Source organism: Heteronotia binoei, chromosome 1 (assembly GCF_032191835.1).
Source record: "Heteronotia binoei isolate CCM8104 ecotype False Entrance Well chromosome 1, APGP_CSIRO_Hbin_v1, whole genome shotgun sequence".
In the NCBI taxonomy this organism is placed as follows: Eukaryota; Metazoa; Chordata; class Lepidosauria; order Squamata; family Gekkonidae; genus Heteronotia; species Heteronotia binoei.
Genome location: NC_083223.1, coordinates 254,278,779 through 254,298,014, shown reverse-complemented (window position 1 = coordinate 254,298,014; position 19,236 = coordinate 254,278,779). Strand labels below are relative to the sequence as shown.

General features: G+C 47.0%; 1 protein-coding gene across 1 annotated transcript in view; it reads left to right on the top strand.

Annotated features, from left to right (window-relative positions):
• NECTIN4 (nectin cell adhesion molecule 4) overlaps nt 1-19,236 on the top strand; it is a 139,028-nt gene that overhangs the window by 115,036 nt on the left and 4,756 nt on the right. The window contains exons 4-7 of the mRNA XM_060253399.1: nt 1,323-1,443; nt 14,012-14,163; nt 17,486-17,633; nt 18,590-18,668. Of these exons, the coding sequence (XP_060109382.1) occupies nt 1,323-1,443; nt 14,012-14,163; nt 17,486-17,633; nt 18,590-18,668 (500 nt within the window). The remainder of the gene's footprint in view (nt 1-1,322; nt 1,444-14,011; nt 14,164-17,485; nt 17,634-18,589; nt 18,669-19,236) is intronic.

Below are 19,236 nucleotides of genomic sequence, written 5' to 3'. Positions count from 1 at the left end.
ACATGTCAGCGGTAAGGGAACCTGTTTCCCAAGACCTCTGCTGTGTGTGCCAGGGAAACGAGTTCCCTCATAGCCGTTGTGTTACTGCGTGAGTCAAAGTCAAGTCAGGGAAACCCAGTCATGACGCTTTAAAAATTGTAACAGTTTGGCCATCACAAGTACCTGTAATAGGGTTGCCAATCCCCAGTTTGGAGCAGGGGATCCCCTGGTTTGGAGGCCCTCCCCTTGCTTCAGGGCTATCAGAAGGGGGGGAAATGTCTGCTGGGCACTCAATTATGCCCAATGGAGACCAGTTCTGTGGGTATCTGGGGTTCTGGGGGGTCTGTTTTTTGAGGTAGAGGCACCAAATTTTCAGCATAGCATCTAATGCCTCTCCTCAACTCCCCCCCCCCATTTCAAAAAGATTAGACAGGATCCAATTCTGTGAGCCCCAAAGGAAGGTGCCCCTAGCCTCCATTATTTCCAATGGAGGGAAGGCATGTAAAAGTCACACGGTCCAGAACTGCCTTCAAAGACCAGATCTGTCTTCAGAGTTCAATCGTGCTTGTCCCAACCTTGATCCTGACTCCACCCCCAGAGTCCCAGATATTTCTTGAGGCAGATCTGGCAACCCTAATCTGTAAGTGTACATGTGAAAAATGTCCTGTCTGGTTATGCCCCCTGGAATCTCCACATGATTTCAAGTAGCATATTTGGGTGGGTGGGGACCTTTTTTGCATGAGACTTTGGAAAGTAGTTGCCATTTAGAGTAAACAATACTGAGTTAAATGGACCAGTGTTTAACTGAGGGCTTCCCAATCTTTTTGAGCGTGTTGGCACATTTGGAATCTTGGCACAGCATGGTGGGTGCCACCACAAAATGGCCGCTACAAAATAGCTGTCTCAGAAGACAGAGCCAGACACCAAAATGGCTTCTGCCGCTTACCTTCAGTCACACAGTGAAGAACATTGTGTTGTGGTGGTAGTGACTGCCAAGGCAATGCTTTTAAGAATCTGCACAGCCAATCAAACCTCTAGTGGACAATCTTGCCTTGCTGGGCAAAAGCCACACCTGGCCCTGCCCACTTTCTCAAAACATTTGGCAGTTGCCAGTTATCAATGGGCACCATGACACCCACAGGCACCTTGCAGTTGTCAGTGGGCACCTAGTCTAGTTCACTGTTAAGCAGCTTCATCTGTCTCTTTCACAGAAGTTCAAGAACAAGGCAGGGTCCAAAGGCCCAAGGAGCCTTACCATCTACATTGGTTGGCATTTGCAGTTGAAATGAAGGTGTCTTCCCTCCCCCTGTCTTCCCCCACTTATCCTTCTCTTCTTCTCACAGATCTGTCGGATGCTTCGGTCCTGGGTCATAAGACAGAGGAGGAGTGGGTCGCAGGAATGGAGGGGGCCTCCTTGAAATGTGTTGGGGATGGGAACCCTCCACCTACGTACAACTGGACAAGGTGAGCCTTTATCCTTTGCATGGCAGTGTAGTCTTGGAGGCCTTGTTCGAAGCATGGGAAAGGCCTACAGTTGATTCACTTTATGGTATCACATAGTCTTCAGCTGCCCAGTTTTCCTGATCATCATGCCTCATAAATTACTGCCTGGTGTGCTTCTATCTTTGCATTTGGGAGATGGGCTATAACATTTTCTTAGGCTGAATAGTTGTCAGTTGCCTCCTCCAGAGTCTCTAGTTAATTATCCAGTTAAGGGATGGGGACTTCTAATCTCTAGCGCACATAGTTGAAACACACAGACTTTTTTTTTTAACCTCATGAGATTTTACCACACCTTTCCTCCTAAAACCTCCCCTATTTTATCCTCACAACCACTTCAGACTTGGTAGAGAGAGACAGAATTGTCCCAAGGTTACCCATGAAGTTTTGTGGCTGAGTGGGAACCTACTAGTACAACAGTCTAAGCACTATAATCAACAAACAACTTGCTAAGAAGACAACAGATTATGCATCTTATTCTGTTAAAATAATATTTGGGAATAAACCTCCCCTTTCCCTGCACAGTCCTGGGGCAAATTGAGATGCCACAATCCTGCAGTTTGCAATTTGTGGACTGAATTAGGTTGGTTTTGAAATATTGATTTCTTAAAACCATGTAGGAAAGAAACAACAGACCCCTTCAGCACTTTAAAGCCTGAAGCATCATCTGCAAATACAGTTACAGCTCCAGGCATAGAAGAAAGAAATGTAAACAGTGGGATTCAGGGACAATGAAATGCTAGTGATACAGTCTTTGGTATTTCTAGCAGGGCTGAATCTACATATTTTTTGAGTGGGGGCAAAACCAAAAAATGGCGCCCCCACTCAAAAAATGGAAGGCAGCCGATCTGCCTGCCCCTCCCCATTAAAACCCCCTGGTGGAGTGTTTAAATGGGGAGGGAAGCCATGGAGCTGCCTTTCCCGCCTCCCTGCCTTGCGGGGAGACGGCAAAGGCAAGTGATCTGCCTCCCCCCCTTCATTTAAAGACCCTGCTAGCCAATGAGGTCTTTAAATGGAGAGGGGAGCCATGGGGGCTGCTTTTGCCGTCTCTGCCGATCTTTCTCCCCCTCCTCCCGCCTGCCCTGGGGGGGGGGCGCCCAATTTGGACCCTCTCCCCTAGAACCTGCCCTGATTTCTAGGCAATACTCAATTATACAAAATTGGCAAAGTAACCGAGCCATAAGTGCTAATTACACTCTCTTCCTAAACAGAAATTCCAGTCGCCAGGATGATCTGTTAAGATTTTTTTTTTTTAAATCAACTATAGGCTGATAATACTTTTATTCACTTCCCACTTTACCCCAGTGGTTAGACTTTCTAAAGGCAGTGCTCCTACTTCCCAGCAAGTTGGTACGGGGAATTAACTTTGCCTTCATTAATATGACATTTACCCTGACCTGGATGGTGCAGGCCGGCCTGATCTTGTTAGATCTCAAGAAGTTAAGCAGGGTCAGCTGTGGTTAATATTTGAATGGGGGACCAGCAAGAAAACCCAAGGTTGTTATGCAGAAGCAGCCAGTGGCAGACCACTTTTGAACGTCTCTTGCCTTGAAAACCTGCAGGGTCTCAACAAGTCAGCCGTGGCTTGACTCCGCTTTCTGTCACCAGTATGACCTTCAGAATAGACCAAGGTGGAACACACAGTTGTAGAGACAGCGGTTTCAATCTAACAGAGCATTTCAGCCAGCAGATAGGGTTCCCAATCTCCAGGCGGGGCCTGAAGCTCTCCCAGAATTACAGTTTATCTTCAGACAGTGATCAATTTCTCTGGAGAAAATGGCTGCTTCAGAGGGTGGACTCTTGTAGCTGTATACCCCCCTGAGGCCCTTCTCAAAACCCTGCTGTCCCCAGGCTCTCCACCTCTAAATCTCCAGGAATTTCCTCACCTAAAAGTGCTTCCTCTTCCTCACTCTCTCTGTAGCCCAAAATACCCCCCTGAATCAACTTTTCAGGGGCATTTAGGACTGTGGAGGGAGATGGGCTTTTTTGTAGCAGGAACTCCTTTGCATATTAGACCACACCCCCTGATGTAGCCACTCCTCCTGGAGCTTACAGGGCTGTTCTTACAGGGCTCACAGTAAGCTCTTGGAGGTTTGGCTACATCAGGGGTGTGTGGTCTAATATGCAAAGGCGTTCCTGCTACAGTAAAAGCCCTGGGAAGGGGTAAAGGCAGTCCCTAAGCCATGAAACAGGTTCACAGCTTGCAAATTCAGGGTGGCACTACTGGTGTCTGCAGCAGTACAGAATTCTCCTGTATCACCCTTGGGTGCCTGCCTTGGCCACCGCGCCCCTGACATTGTCTTGGAAACATTCGTCATTTTTCCCGCACGATCTCCCACAAATGGTTGGCAGGTTGCCTCCAGGTGCTGCTGTTCTTTCTTTCTCCATGCCCCAGGCCCCTGCCATTCGTTGGTGGTGGGTTCTGCCTTCCTTCTTCAAGATGGGTGCTGAGACCTGCAACCACAGCAATGTCAGACTGGCCATGCCATTCCCAGCCAGCCGTGCACTTGATCTGGGTCAGCCGTTGCCAAGAAGAGAGCTCCCATGGAACCCATGCAAAGAGAAGGAGGTTTATCTTCCTCCACCACTTATTCATCATCACCCAGCAATTCCTGGCTGTCTCTCAAGCCCTTTTTTGCGCTCGGAGGGACTGGCTGGGACTTGCTGTGGGTTTCGGGGAAGCAGCCTGGGGCGAAAAATGCACCTCATAGCCTTTCTTGACTTTTGTGGCGAGCGAGAAAAAACAGCCGGCTCAGCAGGGCTGTGGGGACTGGATTGATGAAGGTTTGCATAGAATTGGAATGGGGAGGGGGACAGAACTAGACTCTCTGAAGTCTGTCTGCCCTCTGAGAGACAAGAGGATGAGATGCAGAAAACAGGAAATCTGGGTCTCTTGTTCACTGTATTTGGCTGGCTTGCCCAGAGTTTCGTGCTTCTTGCCAGAACAAAATGCTGATATAAATGTGCTGTTTTCATTCTGATAAGGATGTTTTTCCATATCCAATTATTGTTCCCTATAAAAGGTGAAGTGTAGTCCCTGCATGCTTTAAGTCAAATTGATTTTTAAAGCAGCTTCCTGCCACAGGGAGTGGCATTCTGCACATGCTCAGAGATACTTTGCCTTCATATTATTTTGGGGTTGCTAAGTACCTTTAAGCCATAGAGTTTCCAAGTACTTGTACCATAGAGTTTCCCCTCCCAAATGGCTACAGCATCCAGGAAAATATAGAGTTTTCCCAGAAATGCCCAGGGCAGTTGCCGCAAGACATTGCCGGAGTGATGATGTCACTTCCAGGTGATGTCATCATGCTGGCGATGTTGGGGGAGGTTCCCCCTGCCAGCCCAATGTGGGACGGTGGGTTGGGAACCTCCCGAGCAGGGGAACCCCCACCCGGACTAGGGGCTTGGCAGCCCTATGTTATTTTGGGTAGGAAAGCCTCCTCCCCCAATAAGCCTTTGTTTCAAGTTGTTAAAAAACAACAACCTGTATATGCACTAGAGTTGTCAGCCTCCTGTGGTGGCTGGAGATCTCCTGGGATTACAACTAATCTTCAGGCAACAGAGATCAGTTCCCTTGGAGAAAAGGGATGCTTCGGAAAGTGGACACGATAGTATTATACATCATTGAAGTCCCTCCCCTCCCTAAACCCCACCCACCTCAGGCTCCACCCCAATCCAGAGCTGGCAGCCCTAGTGTGTAACGAGGCACACAGTCTGATGTGCCAGAATGATTAAAGAAACAGAAACTCCTGCTTCCTTCTGCACCGTGGCGGTTGTTTGGGCAGAAGGCCTAGCCTGTTGAGCTAACAAACGTCTTAAAACAAACGTCTTAAAAGTGTTGAGTCCAAACTTAAAGGGGAGTTTTGATTCTTACTTCAGCACCAAGATAGGCTGAATTCTGCAACCTGCAAAGTTGCTTGTGCAACTGTGCCTTATTCTTCTTATTTTGCAAAATGAAACAGGATTCCTGGTGCTCCTTAAAGACTAAGCATTGCATCCTATGACTCCCGCAGGGCTGCCAGCTAGCCTGGAGAAACATGTCCTGGCCTATTCATAGAGACTTAACGTGTAGAAATGGGCAGCTGAGCTTTTTGTAGAGTACAGATAAATAACATCACCTGGTAAATAACATCCCATTGAACCTCCATTAAAGGGACAAGACATTTCCCCCTCTTGAGGTGCTTGGCAATCTAGAAGAATGAGGTCACACGGAACTGAGATGGTGGGAGGAATGGATTATGTTGCTGCAGGCTGCAGCTTTACTTGTTCCTTTACATCAGGATCTCCATGGAAATAGAAACTAGCACAGTAGGGATAAAGGTCCAATCCTCTCTTTTTTTCTTACTGTTCTGGTTTTCTACTTACAGGGCTTTCATAACTAGATATGCCATTTGCCTACCTGTTGTGGTTAAACCCTCACCTTCATCCCCAATCCCCCACTTTTGAGAAATTAAGAGCAAGAGGAAGAAAAATGGTTGGAAAATGGCCTCCAACCATTTGAGAGCCAGTTTGGTGTAGTGGTTAAGTGCGCAGATTCTTATCTGGGGGAACTGGGTTTGATTTCCCCACTCCTCCACTTGCAGCTGCTGGAATGGCTTTGGCTTGGGTCAGCCATAACTCTCATAGGAGTTGTCCTTGAAAGGGCAACTGCTGTAAGAGCCCTCTCAGCCCCACCCACCTCACAGAGTGTCTGTTGTGAGGGAGGACGGTAAAGAAGATTGTAACCGTTCTTAGACTCTGAGTTTCAGAGTACAGGGCATGATATAAATCCAATATCATCATCATCTTCTTCTTCTTCAGATGCTCTAGGAATTTCCCTATGTCTCTTTGGTCCTTACCACAGAGATTGGGGAAATTCCTAGAGCATCAACCAGAAGTGACATCACACTGCTGTCAAAACCTAGCATTTGCTGACACAGCGACGGCAACCTTATTCCTAATGTAGGGGAGTATTCCGATATGTAATTCTCCTCCACTTGCAATCTTAAGAGGGGCAGATCATACCACCTCAGAACTCTGCCACATCATTGCCATCTGGCAGCCATAACTGGTCTGATCAAGACAATGCACATAAAAAGAGCCCTGCTGGATCAGACCAGTAGTTCACCTGATCCTGCATCCTGTACCACACAACAGGTGAACCAGTTACGTTGGATGGCCAGCAACAGAGTATAGAGGGTGAGGCATTCCTGGCACCGGAATTCGGAGGTTGACTGCTTCTGAATATGAATCTTCTGTTTAGTCACAATAGTTCTCTGCCTGTCTCAAAAGGTAAACTGTTCACTGCGTAGAGCTTGTGGCTCTCAGGGAGCAGGTTCATTCCTTTGAGGCTAGGGTTGCTGACCTGAAGAAGCTGAGGCAGAGAGAGAGATTTAGGGAGGAGATCCTCAGGGACTTACCAGAATAGTCCCGCTTCTGTGCTGACAGGTCTTCTGCTGTAATGGAGAGTGAGAGTCTTGAGGTTGGTGGACATCAGTCTGAGGAGGAGGGATTTGATTCCTTAGGAGGGACCCCTTATTTGGGAGACAGAACAATATCCTCTCGTATCAAGGATCAGCACCCCAGCCAGGATTTTTTGTCATGAGGGAGGCAGGCAGGGGGCAGTTTAGCATGATGGAGCTCAGCCAGGGGTGGAATTCTAGCAGGAGCTCCTTTGCATATTAGGCCACACACCCCTGATATAGCCAGTCCTCCAAGAGCTTACAAGAGAGTGTGGCCTAATATGCAAAGGAGCTCCTGCTAGAATTCCACCCCTGGAGCTCACTTCTGAGGAAACCTGCTAAGCAAAGAAATAAAGGTGGAAGGCGGGGCTTATTCCTGCTTTACCTCTCTGGACATTTTGCAAATGCACAGAGAAGGGTGACTCGTACAGGGCTAGAGAAAGGCAGTTTCATGTATTCAAGTAACGTGATGTTTGTCATGAGTGCTTGCCATGTGGTCAGTTTTGCATTGTGTCCATTCTTCCAGGTAGTTTAGGATCAAAACTCAGCCACTGGGCAGACACCTGATATTACTGAAAGCTAAGTCCCCTCCCCTCCACCATCAAGAATGATGCAAACATTCAAAATACTACAAGCGTAAAGCAGTATATCCAACCATCACCTCACTCTAGGATCAAGGGAAGGCATTGACCTCTATGCCTTCTTGTTTATTGTCCAGAGGAACTGTTGGCCACTGTGTGGAACAGGATGCTGGACTTGATGGACCACTGGTCTGATCCAGCAGGATTCTTCTTGTGTCTGTATGTTCCATGAAGCTGAGATTTTGATTGGGACCATAATGGAAAGAAAGAAGGGATTTAATATTTCAACCTCTGTTTAGTTTTGCTAGTCAAAATTGGCTTTCTGTGCAGTTATCAAGGCAGAAAGATGTTCTTCAAGAGCTTGTCTTTTTCTTCCAAATACTAATACAAGTGTAGCGAGCCAGTTCTGGATTTATGAAATTGGGCTGGGCTGGGCTGGGCAGGAGGGTAAAAGGTTAAATCCTCTTACTGCAAGGTCCTTTTCCCAGTCACAGATGCAGACATGCACACTTTACCCTTTTTAGAGGGGCAGAGTTTAGGGTTACCAACTTCAAGGTGGCAGCCTGGGGTTCTCCTGGAATGCCCAGACCATATAGATCAGTTCACCTGGAGGAAATGGCTGCTTCAGAGGAAGAAGTCTGTGGCATCACATCCTCACTGAGCTGCTGACCCTCTCCAAAACCTGCCCTCCCCAGGCACTGTCCCCTAAATCTCCAGGAATTTCCTAGGCTGGCACTGGGAACCTTAGCAGACTTCTGGAATTTTCATTGTATCTAACTAGTCCCTTTTTCTCCTGAACGGGTGTGTCATGCCTGAGATTTCTACAGCATTTACAGTCTCCTTTCCCTTCCCCTCCCTGTGATAGACACCTGTGAGACATGTGGAGCTGAGAGAGCTCTGACAGAAACTGCTCTTCAGAGGAACAGCTCTGTGAGAACATGTGACTGACTCAAAGCCACATCAGCAGGTGCATGTGGGAGTGGGAAATCAAATCCGGTTCTCCCAGATAAGAGTCTGTGCACTTAACCACTACAACCAAATTGGCAGTCAGAAATGGACCTCCCTGTTCATGGATGTGGCTGATTGCAGGCCTCAGCCCCCCCACCATTACACAGTAAGGTTGAAGAGGACAAACTGAAATAAGTGGCTGAATAACAGAATTAATGGTTTGCATGGGGATTGTCCTAGACTGAATCTCTACCATTTCCAGTTAAAGGATTTCAGCTACTGAGGAAAGTCCCTTCTCTGAGTTGTTGACACACTGCTGAAAGTCAGAGGAGATGGTAGTGAGCTAGGTGGAATTTGGCAGGGCATCCTTCAGTATAAAACAGTTTCTTGTGTACAGTCACAAGGTCCATAAGCTAGTTTTTCTGTCATGGCTTTCCTATCTTTCTCAAAGAACCCTGGGAAATGTAGTTCTGCCACCTGCATTAAGGGTCTTTAACAATTTTCCTCAGGAAGTTTATTATCCTAAGATTTATTTTTTTAAGCCAAAGGTTTCCATGAGCTTTGATAACAAGCGCACAATGCGGTCACCACACAGCAAAGTCAACTTCAGTTGACTTTCCGACATCAAAAGTGAGCCGAAGATGGCTGTGTGAATCTGCTCTGAGGGCATTTGGGGAGGGGAGGGGAGAGGAGGGGAGAAGGGGGGATCTCTACGCCCTGCTGGATGACAAAGCTTTGCCATAGAACAGAGTGTGAGTCAGTGCCTTTGTTGATCTTGGATCCTCTCCAGCCTACCGCCTGCTCTCACCTGAAGTGCAGACCTAGCAAAACTGGCAATGGATTGGTGACAGGTTAGTGTATAGATAGGCCTCACGAAGTCAGGCTAAATTTTTAAGCTCAGGTACAGAGCTGAAATTAGCAGAGGGGCTGTGGCTCAGTGGCAGAACACACGCTTTGCACATTGACAGCTGCAGAATGTTGAATCAGGATCTAGGGAGACCTTGGGTTTAAATACCCACCGGCTGTGAAACTCAATGGGTGGCCTTGGGCAAGTTGCTTTCTGTCAGCCTAATTTACTTGAAAGGGCTGTTGTGAGGATAAAACGGGAGAGGTCTTGCTTGTGCCTTATATGCCACACTGAGTTCCATGAAGGGACGAGGAATCTCTCTCTCTATAAAAGGCAGGCCATGTTGCCAACAATAGAGAGCAACTCCGCCCCCTAGCCAGATGAAGATTGGGCCACTGGGGAAGCTGCCTTTGTGTCCTATTGGCCCATCCTGCTGGGTCCTCCATTTTCCCTCAGTGGCTGTTGATAGGCAACTATAGTATTCCAAGCTTGGTTCTGTCAGTAAAAGATGGGGGGGAGGCCCTTTCCAGGCCAATTTTGGCCTTTGAGGGAGAACTCAGTGGGGCGAGTCCCAGCTAAGTTGCCAGCCCCAGGCTGGGATAATCTTGGAGATTTTGTGGTGGAAGGGAGTGACCTCAGCTGAATATAATGCCATAGAGTCCACCCTCCAAAGCAGTTATTTTCTTCAGGGGGAGAGAGATCTGCTGTCTGGAGTTCAATTGTGATACCAGCAGGTCTTCAGGCTCCACCTGGAGGCTGGCTACCCTAGCTTGGCAGCACCCTCTGGGTGACTTGATGCAACCTGACTGGCATTACTTAACTAGCCCTGGTTGCTTGCTACTGCTCAGCAGCAGCCCTCCTTTGACAGCCAGTGTCATGTAGCAGTTAGCACTTCAGAGCAGGGTCTTCCAGACCCAAGTTCTTGTTGTGGGTGATTTTGGACCAGTCACAGACTTTCAACCTAACCTATCTCACAGGGATGTTGTGCAGATCAAAAGGGAGAGAGGAGAATGACGTAAGCTGCTTTGGATTTCATTGTGGAGAAGAACGGTCCTTTTCCTAGATAGAGGCTGCAGGGAGGAGGGATGAGTGGGAAAGCTGAAGTCAGAGGGACAGATAAAGGTAGGTTGATGGTTGGCTGGGAGATTGGGTTGCCAACTCCAGGTTGAGAAATTACTGGAGATTTGGAGAGTGGGGTTTAAGGGAGGGTGGGACCTCAGACAGGTACAATGCCAAACCAGCCATTTCTTCCTCAGGAACCATTTTTGCCAATCTCCAGGTGAGGGCTGGAGATCACTCAGAATAACAACTACTCTCCAGATGGCAGAGATCACTTTCCCTGGGGAAAAAGGCTGCTTTGCAGGGTGGTCTCTGTGTCATTATACCCTGCTGAGATTGCTTCCCTCCTGCTTTGGTCCACACTGTGGAGAAAGACTGTATTTTTCCTAGGAAGAGGCTGCAAGGAGGGGGAAGGAAATAAAAAGCTGAAGTCAGATCAATTCCTCCACAGAAAATGGCTGCCTTGAGGCACATACTCTATGATATACCATAACACAACGATGTCAGGCAAAAAACCCAACCAAATCACACCACAAGCACACACTGATGCTAAACACCGCAAATCCGAATACAACAGGAAAAGGTGACAACAATGCAGTGCAGATGAAAAGAATGCTGAGTTTCAGCATCTGTGTGATCATTGTCATGCTATGACACCACAGCAAATTGATACCGAGTGACCAAGACCTGGGTACTCGCCCAGAACCTCTTTCTAGAGCCTGTTGTATTTATTCTCACAATGGACCTTATTCCTCGTTTAAAATATAATCATTCAGAATGTTCCAGTTTCATTTCCTGGCATCTCCACCAAGCTGGAGCAATTTGATGGATAATATTAATTAACCCACCCCAGAGCCATCAGCGAGCTTCCTGGTCCAAGGGGGAATTTGAATCAGAGTCTCCATTCTCTGAGTTGAACTACTGCAAAAATATTGACTCAGCATAATAACACCAGCCTACCTTGCAGGGCTGTTGTAAAGATTGCTGAAATGAAGCTGAAGCGCTTTGTGGGAATAATTGCAAATGTGAACAATGGTTTTTTTTTACTATTTTGTATGTTCTGAGGCATATATGAGGTATATGTTTATACAGCAGCACATGTCCCTGTGATGCCATTAGGAACAGCACTGTGTTTTTAATAAGACTATTTGGACATGTTTCGCCAACTAATTGTGCATCTATATATGTCAGTTGCGTGAGTGTCTGGGGCGGGGGGGAGGATAAAAGGATGCCATTTTCCTTGCTGAGCCACGCTAACCGGCTCAGATGCTGGCTGATGCTATGCAGAATTTGGGGTGGTGTCTGAACATGTTCTGGCGCTGGCCCAAGCCATGCAAGACACCGTGGGAAAAAGGAAGGAATCCCTTTGATTTCAGCACCTATTGTTCATGATGTCATGACTGACCCCGCCCTCCCATCCCCCCCCCTTTTTTTTGTCTTCCCCACACCTCCCATCACGAGCCTGGACATGTTGGGGCGGGGAGGCAGCAGAAAGGGCAGAAGAGCAAGCTTTAAGAAAGAGACTCATTTGCATCTGGACCAGGAGTCTCTTCTTTCTGCAAAGCTATTTCTGAGCAGTGCCTTCCCCTCCAGCCAAGCATATGCCCCAACTGTTCCTATCCGCCACAGGCAGTCCTTAGTTTCTGATTCCAGATTCCTTTGGGGTAGCCATGTTAGTTTGTTGCAGCACAAAAACCGGACAGATTAATTGCAGCATACACTTTCATAAGAGGGAGAGTCTGTTCAGTAAACATGAATGCTAGCTCAGAAAAAAAAAATTCTCTCTCACCTGTTCCTGGTACATCAGTGTCTCTATTTTGTCCTAGTTTTTGCTTTTGGACTAAAAAAGCATGAGCAGGTAGCGTGGCCAGCCTTCAGATCTCTCCCCACTGTAGGGATGCCAGCCTCCAGGTGGGACCTGGGGATCCCCTAGAATTACAGCTTATCTCCAGACTACAGAAATCAGTTCCCCTGGAGAAAATGAATGCTTTTGGCCTCTCTTGGCCTTGTATCCTACTGAGCCCCTCTCCTCCGCAGGCTCCATTCCCAAATCTCCAGGAGCTTCCCAACCTGAATACGGAAACCCTACTCCCCATCCCCTGCCAGTGGCCAGGGGGGACCTGGCAACCCTACTCCTGCATTGCGCAGGGGGTTGGACTAGATGACCCTGGAGGTCCCTTCCAACTCTATGATTCTATGATTCCCCAGGCTTTCAGGAAACTAACTGCAATCTTTAGAGTTTCATCCTTCTAAGCCCATTGACTTCAATAGACTTAGAAGGGTATAACGTTCCCCAGAATTACACTGCAAAACTCAAGTGGGGAATGGATATGAGATTGAGTGGTAATCTGTTGCATTGCCAGTGTGTCCCCTGTTAATTACTTTGTGTTCTCTCATGATTGTCTGTGGTATTCCTAAATCAATGATGATTACTTATTGCTTCTTGTTTTGGGAGATTAAACATACTGCTTTCCACATTGCAGCCAAAGCTATTGCTCATGCTGGTGTTTTTAGTTCTTGTTTTTGTATAATTTTGCAACTGTGCTATATTATAAAATCAAACAAACAACCAATCGGTTTTACTGGAAACAGAATAGTAGCACTTAACCCTCCCCTTCAAATAGTAATTTCCAGTTGATGTGTTAATTCCATAGCAAGCCATGGGAAGAACGGGAAGTTAGTAATTAGGCTATAAAACAAAGGGAGGGAATTAGAGAAGCAGAACCTTTTCTGAACAGGACTTACTTCCAAGTAAATGTAGCAGTAGGATCTTTCCTGTGGAGACAGGCACTACTGTGTTTTTTATGAAGGACACAGGGCTTTATTAATTGCTGTGGAAAACTTCTATAAGATTCTGGTTGCAGCTTGTTATAGAAGAGGAATGAACAGCACCCCAGTCTGGCATCCTCAAAAGTGAAGCACAGGGACAGAGATTTACTAGAAACAGACCCCAGAAAATTGAACAGTTCCCAGAAATTTGAGACAGCTTGTGTGTGGGCGTTTTCGCACTCACCTTCAAGTGGCGCGACCACCCTCTTCACGCCGGAGGATCTGCAGGGATTTCGCATAAGAAGCGCCGGAGCAGCCAAAAGAGCCGGAAAGTTCCGTCGCGAAACCCGCTCAAACGGAAACCGCCAAGAAGCAGGAAAACGTTTGAGCGGCTTTTGCGACGGAAGTCGCCGGCTCTTTTGGCTGCTCCGGCGCTTCTTATGCGAAATCCCTGCAGATCCTCCGGCGTGAAGAGGGTGGTCGCGCCACTTGAAGGTGAGTGCGAAAATGCCTGGAGTGTTGAACCTGCAGGAGTCAAGAGGTGCAGTACTGCATAAGGGAGGGGCTGCGGCTCAGGGGCAGCATATCTGCTTGGCATGCAGAAGGTCCCAGGTTCAATCCCCAGCATCTTCAGTTTAAAGGATGGTGTAGTAATCAAAATGGAAAGCCTCTGCTTGAGACCGTAGAGCGTTGCCTGCTGCCAGTCTGAGTAGACAGTACTGACTTTGATGGACCAAGGGTCTGAGTCAATGTAAGGCACTTTCATGTTTTCATATACAAAACATTACAGCAGCCAAACTCCCCATGGCCTGCAAAATAGCAGGCACTTGAACCAGCAAGTTATCCCTTCTCTGCTTTCCTTTCTGACCTGACCTGCTGTTTTCCAGGCAAAATGATGCTCTCCCTAATGGGGTGAGGATAAAGGGAGACACCCTGATGTTCCAGAGACCCCTCACCGTAGAAGATGAAGGGATCTACGTCTGCCGAGTAGCCAACAGCTTTGCCACCAAGGAGGCCGAAGCGACCATCAGCATAAAAGGTATCATTACGGGAAGGATTTATTTTTATATTCATGTCTTTATATTCCAATTTTCTCCCCAATAGGGAGGGAGTAAAGTGGCTTACATCATCCATCTTCCCTCCTCCATTCTGTCCTCATAACAACAGCCCTGTGAGATAGGTTAGGCTGAGAGAATAACTGGCCCTAGGGCTTTTTTTGTAGCAGGAAGTCCTTTGCATATTAGGCTACACCCCTCCCCTCCCGATGTAGCCAATCCTCCAAAAGCTTACAGTAGGCCCTGTAAGAAGAGCCCTGTATATCAGCCTGAGATCGTGTGACTGGCACAAGGTCACCCAGCAAGCTTGTGACAGAACCGGCCTGATTCTTCCTTCAGGCCCAGTCCCGTCAACTCCCTATTGAGTCGCCAACTCCTAGAGGGAGCTATTTCTCCTCCTGCCCCCTTGGGCTTGCTGCCACCACCTGCTCAGTCTAGGGGTTCAGATTGAGAGGAACAGGACTCCCAATCCCCCTTTCCAGCTATGAGGCCAGGCCTCAAGGTCCTCTGCCACCCTGTACTTGGGTTTCACAGAGACCTCAGCACTTCTTTGGGGCACCCCTGGAGGATTGGCACCTTATCCAACTGCATGCCTTCCTCCTTCCCCGGGGCCCCCTTTATAACGCAGCGTGGTCTAAGGCGGTTGGGGATCTATGTGGTACAGAGATGGACTGCCAGTATTTAAAACAGTAAAAATATTTAATTAAAAGAGAGAAAGAAAAGAAAAGAAGAACAAAACAAAAACAGTTGCATATACAAAGTTAGCACAGCACAGCACCCGCACAGCAAACAGCATGACAAAGAAAAGGTGTTTATAAACGCATCCTATTGTCCCTGGTCTAAACTGGTCCTGTCTTGTGGACGACTTACTTGGTCTGACTACCTGGGGGCCTTTTCCTGCGTAAATAGGCCTCTTCCCCAGGCAGGAGCTCCCAGGCTCACATCCTTCCCCGTTGAGCGCTAGCTGAGAACTGACTTCTCTTCCTGCCTAACTCACATGCAGAGAACAAAAGAACTTCCTGCCTCTCTAGGAGACTTTCCCCCTAGAGTTGTTGGTTTGGCTCTGGAAGGGAGGGGGGGAGTGAGGGGAAGGCTAGGCCAAAACCTGCTTAGGAGTTTCATGTTTTCCCTCCCAATGAAGCACCAACATTGACTAAAATGGCGTTTCTCCACAAAGCTTCCATGGCATGAGTGGGGATTCAAATCCGGGACTCCCAGATACTGGTCTGACACTCTCAGCTACTACACCACACTAGTAAAATAGTACCAAATGTCAGAAGGATAGTGGTGCGAGCGTGTGACAGTCCACACTTGAAGACTTCATTGTGTAAATCAGTGGTGGCATATTTATTTATTTATCAGATTTATATCCCACCCTCCCCTAATGGGCTCAGGGCAGCCAACAACAGTAAAAAACTTTAATAATTAGCAAACATAGAATATTAAAAATAAAATATATAATAAAACATTTCCATACATATCAGCAATCATCAATCCATTCATTAAAAGTCCAAGATGGCAGGTTTCTGATTTTCATTATATTAATTCAGTGAGATTGTTGGAGCTGTAAAGTAATAGCCACATCCCCTTAACCATTGAAGATGAGTTTGAATAATTCAGTCTTACAGGTTCTGCGAAACTGTGGCAGGTCCTGATGTTTTCAGGGAGGGCATTCCACAAAGGTGGGGGCGGGGTTATGCTTTCATGGCTGAAGCTCAGAAAACAGCTGACAAAGTGTCCTGTGAAATTTTATGCTACAACAAATTTTCCTTTAAGGCGTCACAGTACTTTGCTGCTGATCCTGACCCAACCCATATCTTTGCAGCAACATCTGAGTGGACATTGTGCCAAGTTGCATACTGGCATCCCTACAAATTGGAACCCACTGATTTTCCTTTTCCTCTTCTGACTTCAACATTTCTGTCCTGCCCCCACCACACATCATCACTCCCATTCAACAAACCTACTGGTCAACAGATCGGACGCGGGTGCAGTCCTCTGCCTCAGATGATTTTTATGCCTTTCAATTTGTGAATTTCCATAGGCAGTTTTTATTCAATTAACTACATTTATCCTCCATTTTAATTTTGCAAAAGTAGATTACGTGTCAAAAGCTTGAAAAATTGCAGGGAGGACATTGAGTTGCGATAGCCTGTTTGCCTAGGTAGCAGAACGAGGTAGGGAACTTTTCCGACTCCTATCTTATTAGTTATCTCTACTGCCGCTTCCGTTGCTACAACTCACCTGCACCTGTGATGCTGCTGTTGCTCTTTTACTTAAGCTTATTGTGAAGTCCCAGCTTCAGGAGGACAAATCACTTCCAAACTTCTCTTCAGTAAGCTTGCTTTATTCTTGCGTAGGTATTGCGTTTCCATTATTTTAACCTATCCTGGGTTTTAACTGTACACCAAGAACTAAAATAAAATCCCTTTGCTTAGTTGCTCTAAAATAAAACTTTATATGACCCTGGAACATGTACCTCTCCAGAATATCCTTGGACCAACTATCTTGTCTCCTTTCTTTTGTATCTCACTGCTGCCATCGTGTATAGTGGAATGACCTTATCCCATCACTGCGCCACAGCAAGTGGGGACTAGACCATTTCACCACAGTGGCGTGATCCAGTTCTAACTAATCAGCTCTGTGCACAGCCGGCTTCTGCATAAAACACACAAAGCTGATTTCACCCGAGTTTTATCCAGACAGAAGGTATTACATCTGATTGTAACATGGTAGACTTGCTTTTCAGTCAAGATTCCTTCCCCATTAATTTCTTTGGCTGTACCTGAGTTCTAGTAATATGGGAAAACCTAGTTGCAAACTATTGCTGTAGTGCATTGAAAATGCATTAGCCAACAGTGTGTGAATGCAGCCAGGGCTTTTTTTTGTAGCAGGAACTCATTTGCATATAAGACTATACACCCCCTGTTGTAGCCAGTCTTCCAAGAGCTTACAGTAGGCCCTGTAATAAGAGCCCTGTAAGCTCTTGGAGGATTGGCTACATAAGAGGGGTGTGGCCTAATATGCAAAGGAGTTCCTGCTACAAAAAAGCCCTGCAGCCATTCTCTATCTCCTTCCATCACACAGTAATAATTTGTAAACTTCTATTGCGCTCCCCCAACATATTTTCCCCTAAAATAAAAAGCCCCCAATGCTTCAGCATTTGCTTCATGCCGAATCTGTACACAGATGAAAGTGGTGCTGTAACTTTTGCTGAAAGACTTGGTCTTCTCAGCAGGTCCTTTCCAAAGATGGTCCCAGTGTCTCCTGACCTCACCCAGCCATCTTCTCCTGTCTTTCCAACAGAGAACAAGGCCAAGCAAGTGAATGTCATCTCGGTTTCCATGATAGGAGCGGGCGTCATAGCCTTTCTGCTCCTTGCCTTGCTCGTCCTGGTTGTCCTCCTCATGACATGCTACCACCGAAGGAAAACCAAACGGATCACCGAGAAATAGTAAGTAAGGGGAATTGGACAGGGGAAGGAAGAAGCGCCTCTCCCAAACAAACAAAAATCTTATATATTTATTGAATATGAGAACATAAGAAGAGCCCTGCTGGAACAGACCAGTGGTCCATCTAGTCCGGCATCTTGTCCCACACAACAGCTGACCAGTTCCTCTGGAGGCCCAACAACAGGGCATAGAGGTCGAGGCCTTCCCCTGATGTTGCCTCTTGGTGCTGACTGCCTCTGAACATAGCGGTTCCCCTCAGTCATGCTGACTAGTAGCCCCTGATAAGACCTGTCCTCCATGGTATGTCATCTTGCTGTGGTAGGAGGGAGTGGGACATAGTGGTACCTGCTATAGGAAGAGGATGGAACCTAGCAGGTTGGGGAAGGAGTCTGTCAAAGCGCCGCGGGGAGAGGATGCCTCATAAATCACAGGGTGGAATCTGGGGAAGAAAGTAGAGGTCTTGCTTGAGAGCAGAGAATGACACTGGGCAGGTCAGGAAAGAGCCTAGTTCTCAGCAGTGTATCTTTTTTTTTGGCCACTGTGTGACAGAGTGTTGGAGTGGGTAGCCCACTGGCCTGATCCAACATGGCTTCTCTTATGTTCTTACTGTATGTGTATATCACAAAACCTCTCACACCAATGAGAGTAGCTTGTTATGCTGAGATTTCTTCTCCCCTGGAGGCCCTGAGAAGAAGAATAAATCTTGAATGTTCAGGTAAATACCCTAAAACTGGATGCATGCCACCAATATAAATAATTTGGTGCCACTCAGGTGTCCCTGCTAGGCTTTGGTGACATTTACTAGCAGTCCTGAGTTGTGATTTCAAATTTTCATTCTGATGGATTTCATTCTGTTTGTTTTATTTATGTGGTAAGCCATCTTGACAAGGGCTAATGAGTGTTTTAAATAAAATAAAACAAAAGGTCTCAGAGTTCTTCCTCTCTTTGTCCTTGGCAGTGAAGAGGAACTGACTTTAACACGGGAGAACTCTATCCGGCGCCTCCATTCAAGCCACAGCACTGACACGCGAAACCAGGTGAGGGCTGAATAGCATTGCCAACTCTGGGCTGGGAAATTCCTGGAGATTTGGGGGTGGAGCCTGGGGAGGGTGGGAATTAGGGAATGAAAGGACCTCAGCAGGGTTTAATTCCATACAGTATGCTCTCTGAAGCTGCTATTTTCTCCAGGCTGTAAGTATCTGGCTGACTACCACTGAGAACAGAAACTTGGATTTGACGGCCTGATTCAGATAGGCACTCCTTACATTCTTAACCTGCTAGGCAAAAGCAGCTCCTCCCTGTTACTTTTATCTCCCCATTGCAAAATTCAATTCTCCCCTTCCTTCCTATCCCCCTCAGCCCAAGGGTTGCCACCATCCAGGTGGGGCCTGGAGATTTCCCCGAAATACAACTGATCTCCAGACTATGGAAATCAGTTCTCCCTGGAGATCTGCTGGAATTGAGAGGATTACTGTCTCTGAGTTTGGAGAGTCCCCTTTAGGCATCATGGCTAATAACCACTGATGGATCTATCCTCCATGAATTTGTCTAATCTTCTAAATCTAACCCAACTAGTGGTCTGTACTGCATCCCTTGGCAGTGAAT